Source organism: Gymnoscopelus microlampas, assembly GCF_963454915.1.
Source record: "Gymnoscopelus microlampas genome assembly, chromosome: 12".
In the NCBI taxonomy this organism is placed as follows: domain Eukaryota; kingdom Metazoa; phylum Chordata; class Actinopteri; order Myctophiformes; family Myctophidae; genus Gymnoscopelus; species Gymnoscopelus microlampas.
Window position 1 is genome coordinate 38,249,866 of NC_139949.1, and position 19,351 is coordinate 38,269,216.

Consider the following 19,351-nt stretch of genomic DNA (forward strand, 5'->3'; position numbering starts at 1 on the left):
TACCTTAACCACTTGAACCCTAGCATCTCTTTTCTGAGGAGAACTTTAGCCAAAAATAGCAGATCTACAAGCTCACAACTCATAGCAGATCTACAAGCTCATAGCAGATCTACAAGCTCACAACGCCTCGCGCTGCGAGGCGTTGTGAGCTTGTAGATCTGCTATTTTTTGGCAAAGAAGTATAGGTGTAGAGGGGGGAGACCAAGTAAACCAAAAAGGTTTAATCTGAAACACAATTTGATACAATACAGAGGGGGTCCCTGCTTCATCTCTCAGCTAGGGGGTCCTTGGCCTGAAAACGTTGAAGACCCCTGACCTAAAGTATACACTAGAAGCACAGGTCTCCGCCAGGCTGGGAAGCGCTTGGCGGCGGAGATCCCCCCCCCCCATATACTCATACCGTTTTGTTTAGATCTCCCTGACATGCATTTGGTAGCCTACATGCACACACAGACACACACACACACACGCATGCATGCAGAGATGGAGCGGAGCTGGAGAGGAGCGGAGCGATTGGCTTGCAGCGAGGACGCTCCAAGCCACGCTCAAGTCGGTGGGCCGCGCACCACATGTTTGAGCATGCCCAGTGGCAAGGGGGGGGGGGGGGGGGGGGGGGGGGGGGGTGGGGGGGTGGGGGGTTGTCAGACACAATGATATCCTAACCACTGCAACAGGAATGCACAGCGCGTGTTCCTGACCGCTCTCTCTCTCTCTAAGATTTCATTCAAATGTCTCCATAATCCACACAGTCTGTTTATAAATGCCTTATGGGGGGGGGGGGGGGGGGGGGGGGGGGGGTTCAACATGAGTGAGGAGCCTGGAGCGACATTTCCCCTGCTCAGCTCCACTCATATGCTCTGCCTGCATGCGCCCACCCCACACAAACATACAGGAACAAACACACACACACACACACACGCGCACACACACGCGCATGCACACACACACACACACACACACACGCGCGCGCACACTTACAGCATTCCTCTGCATTGCTGTCGTCCAGGGTAATGGTGTTGTGAAAGATTTCACCAAATAAATCAGCCCATCCAATGTTGTCCCCTGCAAGCACAATTTACAACTTACAATTTATGCATTTACTGTAGCAGACGCTCAAAATCCAGAGCGATTTACAGTAAGCAAGGACAACACAAGGTAACACATCAAATGCATAGAAACAGTTATCTACTAATAAACTAATACATGCGTAAACCAAGAGCCTATCATCAGTCTAACTGTAGAATATCCCAAAAATCGATAATATGTACATTGAAACTATACACACTATAGGATGCCAGGTCAACAGTGTCAGTGACAACAACAAAAGCACCCAGATGAAAGCTGTTAATTGCCCCAAATTGTCAATTGTTTGTATGCAGTTTTTGTTTTTTATTTGAAACTGTTTATTCCTCCCTGTGTGTGTGTGTGTGTGTGTGTGTGTGTGTGTGTGTGTGTGTGTGTGTGTGTGTGTGTGTGTGTGTGTGTGTGTGTGTGTGTGTGTGTGTGTGTGTGTGTGTACCTTTTGTCTAATTTTTGTCTTTTGACCTACCAATATTATGTTACCAATTTCAAACGTTATGCTTAACATCATGTACATATTGCATCTGCTGGTCTAATGCTGTATGTATATAGATATCTTGATCTTTGTTTTGCTCTCTTTCACATGCTTATTGTCTCAGCCAGGCCGAAGGCGTGGCCTAGACTATGATTTTCCCTCTGTCCACCCGTCCGTCCGTCCATCTGTCCATCTGTCTGTGAACAGCTAATCTCCGGCACCGTTGGCCCGATCCACGTGAAACTGTGCACAGCACACACTCCTTGGATGCCAGAGCAGAACCTCTGCCAAAAAGATGTCAGATTGGCCTGTTATAGCGCCACCAGGAGGCCTACTTTTGCAAAACAAATGTTTTGATATTACTCCTACAGATGTTGTCCAAACATCACACACATCTGTACACAGTATCTCTATAGTCATGTGATAAAGACGGATCTGTCCAATATTTCATAATTCCATCCTGATTGGCTAAGATCGTCTTCCAGAGTTTTGCAGGAGTGGCACATTTTGAACAAAATGCCTCAAATCATGAACGCAGTGCGCAATTGCCGTGACAATCACGCACATTTCCATTGGGCAGAGGAATAAATGCCACCCCTTTTCACATTGGCCTATTATAGCGCCACCAGCAGGTCGATTTTTGCTAAACAAATGTTTTGATATTACTCCTACACATTTTGTCCAAACCGGCAAATGGGTAAACCAGTGGCGTCCCCAGGAATTACATTTGGGCAGACGAGATTTTTTTTTTTGCGACAAATAACGTACGGCGAGATCACCGCAACTTTCGGCATTTATCAATATATCCTGACGTTGGCTTCATCCTACCGTACGCTGAGATCTCACGTCTGGTCGATAGCAGTTGTTGACTTTGGCTGCGCCCGTTTATTCCATTCTAGACCTGCGGGGCAGCATTGTCTGACTGTCTGACAGGCATCTGGACATATAATCCACTCCTAAATGTATATCTACACTAAAAAATAATCCCTGTGAAAATATAACATTTTATAAAGTAATTTAAACAAACTGCTTTAACAGTCATTCGGTTAAGCTTGCAGATCCGGCTGCATTGGCTATTTGAAAATAGCAGATCTACAAGCTCACAACAGGTCCCATCCCGACGCGTTGTGAGCTTGTAGATCTGCTATTTTCAAAATATACGAGCGCTTCTGCAAGAGCATTTTCGGGAGCCCCGACCATCTTTCCATGGACAGTGAGGTCTACAAACTTACAGTAGCTTGTCCTATGTTATGGAGTTATGTCATAGAGAGTTATGTAGGCTACACAACCTGGCTGGGTTAAGGATATAAACCCGACGATCGAATCTCTTATTAACGTGGCAGCACGGGATCACTGCCGCCCGTCCGAGTCTCACAAGGAATATCCTACATGACTGCTTCTGGACTGCTCGGTATGGGTTAAATAAATTAATATACAAACCCCATTCATTGCGATGTGATTGGTATAATAATATGTCATTCATGTAGGCTCCAAGCCTACGTGACAAAGATTGTACCGCAACGGATTACATGAAACACACAGTTGGGCGTGTGTGTGTATGTGTGTGTGTGAGAGAGAGAGAGGCGTGTGCGTGTGTGCGTGTGTGACTTGACAGGCAGCGAGGCGAGGCGGCGAAACTCTTTTGGCTTCCTATGCTTTATTTGGTCGTACTCCGGTTCTCCATGTCGCAAAATCAGGGCGTTTCGAGAATATTTAAGGGCGTGTCATTTAAATGACGCTCGGTTTCAGCCGTGACATTTATCAAGGCTCCGACCCAATGTACGCTAGGATTGGCTGTGTAGGATTCCTTGATAAATGTGACTTTGACGTTGGTGTACGGCCGAATATATTGAAAAATATAAGCCGGTTTATACGCTCCGTTGATAAATGAGGGCCAGTATGTCTATTCATGTGATCAAGACAAACTGCATGCATTTTGTCACACAAAATTGCATGGTGTCATCACACCAACAGAAATAATTCTCCATCTCATCTATTAGCTTTTGCACAGTCGTGTGTTTCATCCAAACACTCAATAGCGTCCCGGGGTGAATGTCATGATGCTCCAACTCTCAACTAATGGTTCATCATAACACATCATAAGAGCTTGTGCCCTTATCAGCCAGGTTGCTCAAACATGAACAAACAACTAAACCCTTTCATTTATACGAAGCACTTTCATGCCAGTCTCCACTACTCTTCTCACCAAGAAGCTTCTGTGGTACCCGTGCACATGCCTACTTCCAATGTTCTCAAATTCAATATCAAAGCCTTGTGCACTATTAAAGGTCTGGCACAGAAATGATCCTCTCAAACATAAAATACGTAAATTTACGTAAATTTACCAAAAAAAAAAAAAAAATCTCACAATTTTTCGTCAAAAGGTGGCGCTATACCACTCAATTGAAAATGCCAACTTTGAACAGGTACAACTCATGCCCTGTTTGACCTACAGCAATAAAACTTACATACACACATGCGTCTACTCATGATGAACAACTTTCACACTCTGACTTTTGACCTCTGACCTTTAGATCTCCCACCATTTTCAATTATATGAAAAACAGTTAAAACCTATCTCCTCCTGGGATTTTTGAGTAATCTGCACGAAAAGTTTTACACATCAACTTTGGACCTATGCCGACAAAACGTTGGGGGCGGATTTTTTCTAAGTGAAAAGATGAAGCTTTAATGAGCCAATGAATATTGTAGTTTTATGCCAAGTATTCATCTGCCCCTAACCCATACATGCAGACTCACATTTCTTTGAAACTTTGCGGTAATGTAGAGGGTCATTCCAAATATCACTGAAACCAATCTTACTCCAATTAAGGGGGGGCGCTATAGCAATTTTTTGAAAATGCAAACTATAAACAGGCAAAAGTCATGCCTCGTTTGGCCGACAGCCATCAAACCTGCTTACACATGTGCCTTGACTCATGAGGAACACATCTATCACGTTGACCAGTAAGCTCCGACCTTAGATTGTCCGCAATTTTGAGCAGTTTGAAAAACACTTAAACCCAGGATTTTTCAGCTATTTGCGTGAAACTATATCATCTGTGTGATCTCTTTTTTCACAGTTTCTGTCTGTTGGTCCAATGGCTTCTCGCTTGAGCGCGTGCTTTAAAACCTCAAGGTTGCCAGTTCAAGCCTCACTTGATGCAGACTTCATTTAAGTTGCATTGCACACAACATGATTGTGTCAATTAATGCATGTGCAATTGTTAATGTTAAACTTTTCAGATAGCAACGTGTTTCTGAGCTCTTCAACAGACAACCTCAACCTGGACAAAGCTATAGCACTATAGGTAGTGTTGCAGCCTGTCAATATGAAGGTTGAGGTTTCGATTCCTGTTAATGGCAATAGGTTGAGATTTCCAATCAATCTATTCCGTCTCTCTCTCTCTTCAATCTATTCTGTTTCCGTCTCTCTCTCTCTTCAATCTATTCTCTCTCTCCAATCTTCTCTCTCTCTCTCTCTCTCTCTCTCTCTCTCTCTCTCTCTCTCTCTCTCTCTCTCTCTCTCTCTCTCTCTCTCTCTCTCTCTCTCTCTCTCTCTCTCTCTCTCTCTCTCTCTCTCTCTCTCTCTCTCTCTCTCTCTCTCTCTCTCTCTCTCTCTCTCTCTCTCTCTCTCTCACCTGACAAAACAGTTATAATCCCACTTTATTTCACCGTGTTTGTTTCGTGTCTGGACACTAAAGCCAGCGTTTATCTCATTTCTCATCATCATTAATACTTCAAGGCCATCATTGGCCATTGCCAAGAGCGGACCTTGAAGTACTGCCCAGTGCCAGTTAATTTTTTGGGGCAATTTTAAGCCTTTCTTTGACAGCCGTATTAGTGGAGAGAGAGAGACAGAAAATGCACAGAGAGAAAGAGTATAGGGGAATGACAGTCAGTATATGGCCCAGCCGGCCCGGGAATCAAACTGGGACCCGTGACCCATTGGATCAGGCCATTGTGCCCATGTGCTCCTATGTGGCAACCACTTTGCTCTCTGGGTGCACCCTCAAGTCAAGTATATCCAATCCACATAATTTGTAGACCACACAAAAATACAAGTAAAAACTGTGTTGAACCAGTGCTGCACACTCTGTGAAAAAATATATCTAGTTTGGATTTGAGTGTCTCAGGAGGTATAGATGTTTGTTATTTCATGAGGTTACAAATAAGGTTAGAGTGTCCGCCCATGAGACAGGGAGGTCGGGGTTCGATCCCCGGCCAGGTCGTACCAAAGAACACAAAAATGGGGCCCAATGCCCCCCTGCTTGGCACTCAGCATCAACGGTTGGATTGGGGGTAAGTCTCTGCGACATACTATTATGTCCAGAGGGTGTACTACATCAGTGGTTCTCAAACCTTTTCATGTCAAGGACCCCCAAATTGATATATAATTAGGACGACCCAAATGGACTAAATTAACAGGGAGCATTTTACAGTGTAGATTGGGGATCCCTGAGATAAGAATCATATCAAAATGGGGGGTCTGTGTTGTCCTTGAAATGCAACAGATTGAGACGTCTATTGCTTGCAGCTATATTTATTTTTGAAATACTGTACGCTCTGTCATGATTAATTGACAACATATATGAAGTTAAACAACTAAATGATATCCAAACGATATCTTAAAAGTAAATTCTGTCCCCCAAAAAATAAGTTTGAGAGCGTTTTAAAGTTTTAAAACCGAAACCAAAAACAGCGGACATGAATGTTTCACTCGAACTCGCCACCTGATTGGCCAACCTTCGCTGGGTCGTGCACACGGACGCGCACACACGCACATGCACTTCATTTCATTTATGTCCCGGACACCCGGATGTCAAAACATAAATAGTAGGGAAAATACGGATTTCAGAAAGAGGACTGTGTCTCAATGCAGGAAAACACCCCATTTTTTATGTCTCCCAGGGCCACAAGAATTCACAGGGGCAGAATTTGGCCCACGGGCCGCCAGTTGAATATCACTGATTTATACTTTATAACCTGGTGATTCTAAAGCTTTTTAATTTCAAGGACCCACTTACATTAAGCCACGGACCCCCTTTGATATGATATTTTATTTCTGGGACTCCAATCAACACTACAAGTCTGAGAATGTACAAATGGTCTCCATTTGGACCCCTAAATGGGTCCCTGGACCCTACGCTGAGAAACAGTACTTTAACCCATTTCAACCTGGCCCCCCTATTTTGGGCCTGTCAGTAGGACTATAGGCACACAAAGAAATATTCTGAAATGGCAGAAATAAATTGCCAATCTACAAACTCACGATGCGTTCCAACGGAGCATGAAGGTGCACAGCAAATTGCATTGGACGGACGAATGGACGGACGGACGGATATAGCCGTCCTTAGAGCCTTGCCACTAGAGGGGAGCTAAAAAATAATACCTTTGCCTCTTGCCTGAGTAGATCTGCCATTTTTTGGCGAAGACATCTGGGGCCCTATTTTCGCCGGTGCATTACCCATTATCCGTAAACCTCTTTGCCATTTTTTACTATTTTTAAAAACATTTTCAAATAGTTCAAATAGCCGATCTACAAGCTCACAACGTGTTGATGTAGATCGGCTAGTTGAACTCTTTGAAAATGTTTTTAAAAACACAAACAAATGGCAAATAAGTTCAAGGATAATGGCTAAGGCCAAATAGGGCCCCTGGTGTATACGGAAAAAAGCAGTCCAAGTACTGTCGTACTGTAAGTCAGGTCCGTTTTACTAAGAAAGGAGGGTTCAAGTGGTTCGTACAGCCTACCAGGTAAATGAGCGTGTCCACTATACTGACAAACACCCACTGTCTCTCCTGTTCTCTCCTCCACGTCATCAGTGCCCATACCCTAGGTGGGGTTGGCGAAAGGGTCTCTCTGTGTTGAGTTTGCATATTCTCCCCGTGTCCCCTAGGGTAGGTACCCTCACAAAAAACATGCAGTAATCCTGGTCTCTGTACTGCCTCCCCCTGGTCAGCCGCTGCACCTGATGGAGGGGAATGGAACTGGTTGGAATAACGTGTTCCTTCCGCGCGCCACATCCTACCGGGGAAACTCCCCGTGTCAGGTGATAAGAAGCGGCTTGCTAGCTCCTCATGCATTGAAAGGAAGCATGAGCTCAGTTCGGGGCTCTCCCCAGGCTGGCAGAGGGAGAGTAGCGCCCTGGATAACAAGCTTATAGGCATTGGCACTGAGTGAAAAATGGGTTACAAAATTGTGGGATAAAGGTTAAAAACACCCACCACAGTGACGCTCATCGGCTCCGTTGGGACAGTCCCTGTGTCCGTTGCAGTGCATCATCTGAGGCAGACACAGCGCACTGAGGTTCCCACACGGAAACAGACCCAGAGGGCAGGAGCCCTCTCCATCCGCCCGTTTGGACACCATGGCAACTGCTGGGGTTGGGGGGGGGTAGAGAAGGATATTCAGGGGTAAGAAGAAGGAAGTGAAAAAAGAAGGAAGTGAAAAGAGGGAGGGTGAAGGGGGAGGGAGAGACACACAAAAATTGTTCCTGTCTAAAATTCTTGCTCTCTGTAGAGCGTTAAATTACGATAACAGTACCATAACCTTTAGCAGTGAACCTCGAGCGCAAGTCAGCAGCCTGTTCTTCAAAGGCACTACCTGAACTGCAAATCTCACTACTGTAGTTGACCTTTATGAGGCCAGGAGGATGATAACCGGAAAAAAATCGAAAAAGCTGTTACAGTCTGTTTCTTTCCTGTATGCTCTAGTTTCTAACTGGACTTATTTATAACTACATCCATCCTGGCTATGCTCTAAGGTGAACTTGATATATTGCAACTGTTCGAGGGAATGAGTGAAACTACAAGACACATCATCGATAAACCTGAACCAGAATCTTAACAGAGTAGAAAAAGGGTTGTTGTCGAAACCTACGTGCCACTGCCGACTGATTATGCCCAAATATGGAGATCTGTGTGTCAGTCAGTCCTTGTCCTGTATGTGTCAGTCCTTGTCCCTTTTATTCCCATGTATGGGGATCCCTGATGTCATGAGTATATGCCAAATTGTCCATATGGGCAATAACTGATATAACTATTGCTGATAACTATTCATAGGGGTCCCACCCCTATATGAAATATGGCAAAAATATATCAAAATCACAATATCACAATACATGTTTCAGGTTGGTTATTATAATTGTATTATGATTATTAATAATCATAATACAATTCATTATATGTATATGATTATTAATATTATACAATTATATATAAATATATGTATAAGGTGCCACCACGCAGTGTTGCACATGAACTCTGCAGCCGCATTGAAGCAATACTATTACCCAACACTCAATTCCTTTGTTTCACTTAAAAAAAAACGTATTTTATTGCATTGGATTAATGAAGGAATAAGTATTTGAAATGCCACCTAAATTGTGAGTGGAACGTGAGTCTCCCGAGACATTGTGTTTTGATATTATATTTGATATTGTTTTATAGAGAGACAATAAAATCATTAATTGACCGAGCTCTGGATTATAATGCAGAGTGAAGAAAAGGCACGCACGCGCACGCACACACACACACACACACACACACACACACACACACACACACACACACACACACACACACACACACACACACACACACACACACACACACACACACACACACACACAAGGAGATAGGCCCCTGCCCTATGGGCCACATGGCTCTGCAAGGCTTACTTACTTACTATTCAAACTTCCAACAAGTAGGCAGAAGCAAACATCAATGAAAATAGAGTCATGCTCCAAAAGAGCATGACTAAAGGTCTATTACTAGGGATGTCCGATATTATCGGCCTCCCGATATTAGCATAAAAATTGATATCGGGAAAATATCGGTATCGGTTTTTGAAAAAAAAAAATATTATTATTATTTTTTTTTTTTTTGCTTTATAAATAAGTTACAGGAGTTTTACTGTATATGGTGTGCGTGATATGAAATTTGAGCTTACCCTAATCACAATAATCCCCGCATATATCGGTATCGGTTGATATCGGTATCGGTAATTAAGAGTTGGACAATATCGGTATATCGGTTATCGGTAAAAAAGCCAATATCGGACAACCCTATCTATTACCACCAAAGCGTGACGTTTCGAGCCCAGTGGCTCTTCCTCACACTGTTCAAACACCCAAAATGACAGTTAGTTCCACTCAAATGTCAAATGTGTAGTTACGTATACTTTTCAGCATTGAGCATGAACCTAGTGGGGCTTGATGTCTAATGGGCAGGAGCCCATGAGGGGCAAATACTTATTCCTTCATTAATCCAATGCAATACAAGTCCACCACTGTCTGCAGCCTAACCCACTCTATGTTCTTTATACAATGAAGGAACTCTTTCTGAGGAGGACTGTGGGCTAATGTCAGATTCAATTGCTTGCCTTGAGACGCGTGATAGTTTTATGCATGCGCTGTGATTGGCCAGTTTGAGTGGGAGCTGGGGCAAATGCTCACCCCAAAACATGATTCACCATTCTGTGCCTATCGGTACATAACTCCGATGGTGCTCGAGTCGCAACGTTCGGCACGGCGCCTCGCTCGCTTTAGCTCGCTCGGCGGTGTCTCTCGTGGCTCAAGTTCGCTTGAGACGGAGCACCCTCCGTCGGCCGTCGCGGTCCAAAACTAGCCAGCTGCGGGATTCGACCACAAGGGGTTGGGATCGGCAGTCCAATGCTCAGCAAGGCACACCACCAGATCAGGTGAAAAATGTGGGTTCCGGAAGTATTAGAATGTGACAACGCCCACACCGTCCCCTCTGGGGGCAGAGTCCTTGTTTTCTCGTTTTTGCATTCAGCCAATCGCAAGGCAGGCAGAGCGGGGCATGGTAGAATTGCCTTGCATAGTAGGCTATATTCTATAGGAACAATTGATATTCTGTAGGCCTATGAATAAACAAAATTGCGTTTGCGCCCAATAAAGTCAAACGTGTAGACTCATCGCTCCAGTACATTTCATACAAGGACCTTTTCATGATCATCTTTTTAACTCAGCACCCCAACAGGTGATGGCTGTTAACCCATTCAATTCATTAATTTTTTTGACAAATATTATTTCTGATGAGGGCTGGAATGACGGTGGGTCGGGATCTGGTGACAGGAGCAATGGTAGGACAGGGGGTTCTATTAAAAAAGTGGGGATGGAAGAGTAACTGTTTATTGTCTTTACTCAAGATAGTTCAGAAACGTGATAGAGACACATTGAGGCACAGCTAGGACACCGGACGGACAGCATTCCACCCTCAGTCAGCAAAGACGAGAGACAGTGGTTTTATATTTCTATAAAAAGAAGAAACTGCTTCCGGGTATTTTGCAGTGTTACCGTTTTGTTTTCCCAGGCTCTATGGCTTTTTATTTGACAGAGAGAAAGGGTGAGAGAGAGAGTGAAAGAGAGAAAGAGGTAGGTTCTGGGTGTACAAATCGTGTGCTGCGTGCTTGTGTGTATGTGTACAGTATGTGTGTGCGTGTGCGTGTGCGTGTGCGTGTGCGTGTGCGTGTGCGCGTGTGCGTGTGCATGTGCGTGTCCGTGTGTGTCTGTCCGGAAAATTACTCTACATAACAGGGGCATTTATTTTTGCTTGAAGAAATCACGCTTGCAAGCTGAGCTGTCTGATCGTGAGCCAGTGTGTGGCAGGCTGTGTGCCAAACGACACAAGATCCCCGCTCACCTGTGCTGTGTGGATGAACTTGATCTTTGTTCCTTGATTAATCCATTAGGGCCGGGAAAGAATCTTTTTTTTGGCTATTCAAAAATAGCATAAAAAATAGCACAAAATAGCAAGCTCATAGCGCGGCACTGAGTGCCGGTCACTGGAACAAAATATTTTCAGATGGGGGTCCGCGGCCAAATACATATAATTTTGGGTGGTCCTTGATATGAAAAAGTTTGAGCACCACTGATATACAGCAATATACGTTTAAAAAAATAAATAAAAAACTGTTAGGATTTAGAAGATATTTGTAGAATCCCCAGAATCTGAGTTACAAATGTTCGCTTTGAAAATATATATTCAAAGATTTGCACACATTTTCACGATTTTTCAAAAAGGGCAACGCAAACAATTAAGTGCTACAAAACAACATGCATCTGCATAGTATAACTGATTTAGTATCTATCAGAAAATAGGCAAAAGTAAATGGTGAGCAGTGCTAAGGGATGAGGTAGACAGAGTCTGAAGAGGGGGTGAGTATTTAGACTGTGTTGGGAAATGGGGAGTGAGTCTGCAGTTCTGTATTCTGATCTATTACCAGTGAAACTATGATAGCTTTGAAATGTTGTACTTATTTTCGACTTTGTTCTCAAATTCAGTTTGTTTTAATTTGTTTTTAAAGTGGGTTTGCTGTAGCCTGATTATCAGCCTGAAGCTGCGTGGAGCTTCAGTCTGAAATTGGCTGAGGTGCCGGCGATTACAAAGGGGGAGGGGATTTGGATTTCCCTAAACCAATCACAAGAGATCCACAGATCCGCCTACATCTGACGTCATCGCACAGCTTGTTTTAGCAGATATTTGCTGATTGGCTTGTCGTTAGACCCACCCCCACCTCCGACTCTCATTGGACGGTAGTGCTTGTATCGAAGATATCCTAGGCCCACATTTCAACACCAGACCAATTGAGGCAGTCCACTCAGAGAGTGGGCGGGGTCTATGGTTTGGAACTAGGCTATGTTTGCTGGTTAATTTTGTTATAATGCTTAGTTTTAGTTTTGGTTTTATTAGCTTTAGTTTTAGATTATTATTTTTAAATCATAATATGGGGTATTTGTCAGGGGCGAGATTCCAGAATGTCAGAACAAGTATTGTGTAGGCTACCATTTAAGTTTAGGTATTCACAGTTAAAAATGGCACAGTTAGAGAAATGGAAAATAGATTTCAGCAAAACACTTACGTGTGCTGCGTGCTTGTGTGTACAGTATGTGTACAGTATGTGTGGGTATGTATGGTGTGGAATAAACTGACAGACTAAAACTAAGGACATTTTCTGTATGATTTTAGTTTCAGTTAGTTATCGTTTTTTTTCCCCAGTTATTAATGTTATTTTTTGTTTAAAATAATAACCTTGATGCAAGAGGTGTGATGTTCAAGGTCTTTGGATGAGTTATTCAGGGCTGTTACATCTGATTAACCCATTAAAACCGGGAAAGCATCTGTGTCATTTTAGATTTTTGCAACATACGTTTTTCAGAAAACTCTTCGGATTTAGAACAGTGGTTTAGATAGTTCTGAAAAAAATCGCGTCATGCTGCAAGCTTGTACTGCTATTTTTTTTAAAGAAAAAATCTTGTTTTAAGCTGTTTGAATAATGATACAAATAAATGCACAAATCTCTTCTATAAAAATCAAAAACAGCAGATCTACAAGCGCACAATGCGTCGCGATGCGATGCATTGTGAGCATTTAGATCGGCTATTTTCAAATGGCCGAAATGTAAATAGGGCAGAAGTGGTTAATGTATGCTATGTGATAATAATAAAAATGTACAAAGTAACTAAAGTTTTCAAATAATTGTAGTGGAGTAAATGTACAATATTTGCCTCTGAGATGTAGTGGAGTAGAAGTAAAAGTACAGACAATTGGAAATACTCCAGTAAAGTAAAAGTACCTAAACATTGTACTTTAGTACAGCACTTGAGTAAATGTACTTTGTTACTTTACACCACTGCGTGCAACGTCGCATGGTGATGGGAGAAGTGATGATTTACGGTTCTGTCCCCATCGGTACACAACTCAAACCAATGTGTGGTTTATGTGCTTCAACTCAACGCGTACTTTAGTTTATTTACATCAAAAGAGGTCATTGAAAGAAGTGCAAACAACACACTCAGACTATCCCTTGAGCCAACATATTACAAAGAGAGAAAATAAGTAGTAATAATAATAATAATGTTCAATTGTTTGCTTATAAGTTGTGAGTTCTGAAATAGAAACTTTAATCAAATCAATGTTTTTCAAATTGATCAGAAATAGTTTCACCTTTTTGACAAAATATCGGTCAACACAAAGATAATCGATGATCTAGGACTCTTCAACGGGCATAGTTTGCGGAATATTCTACTGCGAGCCATGGCGGCTTGGTGGAATGAACTCCAGTCACTGCCCATCTTACGCCTCAGGCTGAAAACCCACCTCTTCAGGAAACACTACCCTGACCCTTCCTCTTAGCCTTGCATACTTGTTGTCAATTATTTGTACGAGCTCTTGTTTTATTGAATCTTGTTTATTTGATACACTTATTTGTTTTAGCTCTTGCTCATTTGATTTTCCTATTTGTCTCATCTGTTTATGAAAGTAGGTAGATGATATATTAAACTTTTACCTTAGCGCTAGGTATACTCTTAGTTGCTTGTTTTAGAAGAACGCACTTAAGACTTCTGGTGATTAGTAGTTTCCTTGCCTACCTATGTTGAATGCATTTATTGTAAGTCGCTTTGGATAAAAGTGTCTGCTAAATGACTGTAATGTCATGTCATTTAATGTGAAGTGCAGCCATACTGTCATTTACTAGAGAATATGATGCCATTAAATCTTTTGGATGGCATAGAAAATGAAAAATGCATTGCTTTGATTAAATAATTGGTCATGTATTTTAAACCCCCTTTATATCCTTTATATTCCGTATGTGAACTCGGCTTCCATTAGCATTACTCTAAACTACTGTAATTATTTTGCCCCTGTAGCATTTGATGAATCACTCCCATCCTTTTATATAACACTTGTATCAACTTCAATGGAAAGGACGGATGAAAGGGCGAATGAATGAACATCATTTTTTGGCAGTTTCCTTCAGGGAACAGTTAAAGCTGCACCATGGATTTTTTTTTACAGTCTATGGTCAAACTAGACACAGGATCTAAATGTGCCAATAGCTGGGAGACCAAATAAAACCACAAAAATTGTATAACTTGTGTTGTATTACTGAACCATACAGATTTGAAAAAATGACATGTTATTCCTCCAAAAAGTTGCATAGAACAGCTTGAACTATTTGTTATTCATCATACTGTCACATCTACAAAACGGGCACTCCCCCCGGACTGTTCTTCTCCTGCGAGTGCACCGTCCGCGGCCGACTAAACTGATCTGCGAGCTTGCGGCCGTTTATTTCGGTGAGCGACTCTGTCGCGCGTTATAGTGGAAAACTGCCGCGGAGCGGGAGCTAAGCGCTAAGCTATGCGACTAACCGGGTCCCAGTAGCTCCGGTAGGCGCAGTCTGGCCCCGTCCTGGAGTGGAATAAATGGCCCCCGGGAGCCGAGACGGGACGGGGACCCGGAGTGTCCCGTCATCTTAGCTGTTTAGCTTAAAAAATACAAGTTCACAACGGCACAATGTGATGCGTTGTGAGCTTGTAGATCTGCATTTTTTTGTGAATGTTCACCCCAGAATAGGGATGCAGGGTTTAAGTGGTTACACGTCAAGTATAAAGTTCAATCCGTCCTAATGAAAACGGATATTCCCTCATCAGATTTACACATTTAACAAAGCAACAATGAAATTCTGCAGTGCCGTGGATGAAAAGGTTATTTTGAGGCTTCCCTGAGACAAAAGAGTTTGAGAACCACTGTTATAGATAACGTGATGTTCTCTCAGGACCAAAAAGTTACGTTTCCTATTCAACTTTATCTGTGCATTTGAAGACATTGTGTGGGAGTGTTTCTTCTATATTGATATTCATTAACTTAACCTTCTCAAACTAATTATCCTGATTAATCTGATCCACTCCAACTCTAATTGATCCCCTTGCTTCGCATTGCCCTTTTATGTTCGCCTGGGTTTGCACACTGGATTAAGTATCATCAAGGTGACGTTTCAAGTGTCTCCTTGGTGGTAATTATAATTAAATACACTTGGGAGTATGATCCAGTGAGCAGATTCAACAGGCCTCATTCAATAAGCTGCCCGTAAATAATGCCCAAATAAAGTGACTAAAAGGGTGCGTGTTTTCGATAAGCACAAACTGACGTGTGATTCACCAAACGTCGTGTACAGCCTTGATATGTGTGTATCGGCAAGTCTTCCTCATTTTTGTCTGGAAGTCAGACACCTGGAGAATAATTTGCACTGCTCCACGCCCCATTTAAGACCATAAAAGGCAACCGGAAACGTCCTATGTGAGAAGACAAACGTCCCCACTCCCCAAAATGGACAGATATACAAGCTCACAACGCGGCAGAGCCGCGGGACGCACCCACTTGACAACTTGTAGATCAGCGCAATCGAAAAATTAATAAAGCAAATAGCCAACTCGCACGTGTAATGAGATTAAGAAGTAGTTTACAAAGTTTAACCTATAACGACCAATGGCTAATAAAACTTGGAATGGATCATATATAAGCCCTTTCTACTGAGCAATTACTCACTCACCTTTGCCGAGGTAAAAAGATTATGCTGGAATCCGCCAATATCCGATCATTTTTTCCAGAGCTTTATTGATTACCGAGGGGCTTCTGTCCTTTGGACGAACCCTCCACTGTCCTACATCGGAATTGTAAATGGAGTAAATGGACACAGCTAGATTTCATCCATACTGTATCGTCGTCATCAAGATGGTAGGACTGCGTTCATGTGATGTGATGAATATTATAATTTAATAGCGCAACACTGGAGTTGGCATGAAAGCCCAATAGCAAAACTGTGGCCACACTTGCAAAAACGGCAAACACCCCAAGGGAACCAATAATTCAGCTCTAAATCAGCGTCAACTGAAAACAAAACAAAATCATGCATGCAAGCAATAGATCGTTTGACTTTCCTTTTTATGTGTTGACAAATGTTGGGCACATAAATATTCTATTTGAGGTTTGGCCATAGCTCTGGAATGGAGGATCGCAACGGGCCAATTGTTTCCCCCCCCCCCCCCCCCCCGACGCTACGGGACTCCTGTGCATTCAAACGAGCCACTGTCTGCGAGGATCGGGTTCATAGAGAATATTCCATTGATTTTTCAAAGGTACAGAGAAATCGCCGTTCTCGCTGGCAAGGGTACAGTAGACGGATGAATGAATTAATTAATTAACCCATTGGGGCCTGAGGTTCCGATTCTGCAAAATGTCTTCTAAATCCTAACCGTTTTCTGAAAAACACATGTTTCTATAGCAGTGGTTTTCAAACGTTTTCATGTCAAGGACCCCCAAAATGATATGAATTTGGCCGCGGACCCCCATCTCAAAATATTTTGTTCCAGTGACCCCCCAGAAGCAAAGATTTGAGTTAATGTTTGCTTTAAAAGAATATATATATTCAGAAGATTTGCACACATTTTCAAGATTTTTCAAAAATAGCAGATGTACAAGCTCGTAGCGCGGCACTCGGTGCCGACTTTGCTCTGTCCTGGGCCCCTTTCTTTTTTCCCCCTCTGTACACCAAATGTCTTTGTCGAAAGTAGTCGATCTTCAAGCTTACAATGTGTCACTCCCCAGAATATTGACATTAGAGTTCATGTGGTTAAAAGCCAGACGCTTGATTTTAATGTCATTTAAAGCGCCTCGACACAATGTACCATTCTGCCCTAAGATGGGTCACTGGCGAGCTGAAATAAAGGTTATGATGATGAATGTAACAACCTTTTAGTGACATCCTACAAAGCTCTTTGAGTATCTGTACTTGGCAGCTGTGCCATGGCTGAGTCATACACTTAATATTGGCCGCCGCTTTCAAGTAATTAGGTCCTTTAATTGCATCGAATTTTTTTAAACGAGGGTTCAAGTACGATGTGTCAGGTGCACAAGGCTTAATTCTGCACGGCATTTATTTTTAAATTTTCAGAACATTTCCTTCCACTTTTATGAGCCCCACTGGGGCCTGAGGCTGTCTGGCAGGGTGCCTCAAACAGTTTCACAACGATTGACTCATAATTAACTAACGGGGAGCTAGATTTTGGCTGTCAGCGTGCAGCCAAGCTTGGGAGAATTAACCCAGGCGGGCAGGCCCACCAAATCATCATCAATCTTTATCTTCCTTAGAAAGCACTTCAACTTAAAATGTACCCGCTCAAGGAAAGGCTTTTTTTAATATAATAATAATGAAATATATGCACATTTTCTTACACTCATTATAATCAAATTCATATTCTGTCTTTATTATTTCTGCTAAATGTTATGGGCTTCTGCTTCAACAGTATGCCATCTAAAGTATGTTCATGCATCTGTCCACATTATAATTTAAGCACCCTGACTCCAGGAAGTCTCTGATGGTGTCTTTAAGTCATTTGTGTTCAGATATAGTAAGTTATCTGGGTTAAGGCTTTGGGGATTGGCTAGATTGAGAAGTTTGGTTTAAACAAGAAAATTACAACATGACAAAGAGATTAAGATAGTAAAAGTACAAATCTAAAGATAAAACATCAAATAAAAAAGAATAGCAGACATAAAAAAAAGGCACGCTCACAGACACTTTTGTAGCAGATCTACAAGTGAGCTTGTACTTTTGCTATTTCTGCTACTTTTGTATGACACTTTGCGTGCGGCTGCCGGGCACATATACTGTACAATGCATTTCAATGAGAATGTGTGCGGACAAAAATCTTCACATGCACAAGCGGAGGTTCTGCATGGGCTGTCAGTGAAAACGGCTGCATTCATAAACCCATTCAATCCAGGAACGCATCTGTGTCATTTTAAGATTTCTTTGGATATTAAAAAATAGCAGATCTACAAGGTATGTGGACAAATACATATCATGTTGGGGGGTCCTTGACATGACAAATGTTTGAGAACCACTGATATTATAGCAACATAAGTAAAAAAATAAAAAATAAAAAACTTAGAATTTAGAAGACATTAGAATCCCTAGAAGCAAAGATTTGAGTTAAAAATGTTCGCTTTGAAAAAAATATATATTCAAAGATTTGCACAAATGATTTCTAAACAACAGCAGACCTACAAGCTCGAACTTGTATATCTGCTATTTTTGAATAGCCCAAGAAATCTAAAAATGACACACAGATGCGTTCCCGGTCTTAATGGGTTAACATGGAGCGGCAGAAAAGCAGCACCTGTGCGCTTATGCTTGCGCACCTGCTGGGTTTCATGCGTAAGGGCACGGTCACACCGCACTTTTATTTGACCTCTGGGGCGGAATACGCCAATGCTTTGTCAATGCAAATGCGTGGATTCATGGTCAAAACATCGCAAGACCATGAATCCACGCATTTGCATTGACAAAGCATTGGCATATTCCGCCCCAGAGGTCAAATAAAAGTGCTGTGTGACCGTGGCGGCGAGGCTTTAAAAGTCATCAGTAAAATCTTACAATCAACTCTGACATTCACAGGCAACCAGTGACTACTTATGTTCACGTTTTTTAGAATTAGTTAGGTAGTTACTCATTCAGTATAGCAGCTGAATTTTGCACCAGCTGGAGACTGCCTGCTTGAGTCCACACTGTCCCCATTTGAATAAAATAGTCCCTAGTCACTCACCAACTCTCTTACCTTCCCCCTCTCCCTGTGGGCATAAAAGGGACACGGGGACAAAGGGTTGCATAACTGCAGTGGTGGAAAAAGTACTCAAATGATTTACTTAAGTAAAAGTATCAATATTGCAATATAGAAATACTCTGTTACAAGTAAACGTCCGGAATTCAAAATGTACTTGAGTAAAAGTAAACCAAGTATTAAAAGTAAGTAAAAGTACTCATGCAGAATGTCCCATTTCAAGTTTTCTAATGTATAAAAATCTCTTGATCGGCTATTTTCAAATGGCCAAAATGAAGTGGTTAATGTATGTTTTGTAATTATAATAAAAATCTACAAAGTAACTAGTAACTAAAGTATCCAATAATTTTAGTGGAGTAAAAGT

General features: G+C 42.2%; 1 protein-coding gene across 2 annotated transcripts in view; it reads right to left on the minus strand.

Moving 5' to 3' along the window:
• Positions 1-19,351, minus strand: part of LOC311057063 (relaxin receptor 2-like) — a 158,499-nt gene that overhangs the window by 72,495 nt on the left and 66,653 nt on the right. The window contains exons 3-4 of one of the 2 annotated variants that reach the window (XM_084073960.1): positions 7,784-7,933; positions 979-1,062 (exon numbers count right to left, since the gene is read on the minus strand). In XM_084073960.1, the coding sequence (XP_083930086.1) occupies positions 979-1,062; positions 7,784-7,933 (234 nt within the window). Of the gene's footprint in view, positions 1-978; positions 1,063-7,783; positions 7,937-19,351 lie in introns of both variants that reach the window. The other variant, XM_084073959.1, reaches the window with a different exon arrangement.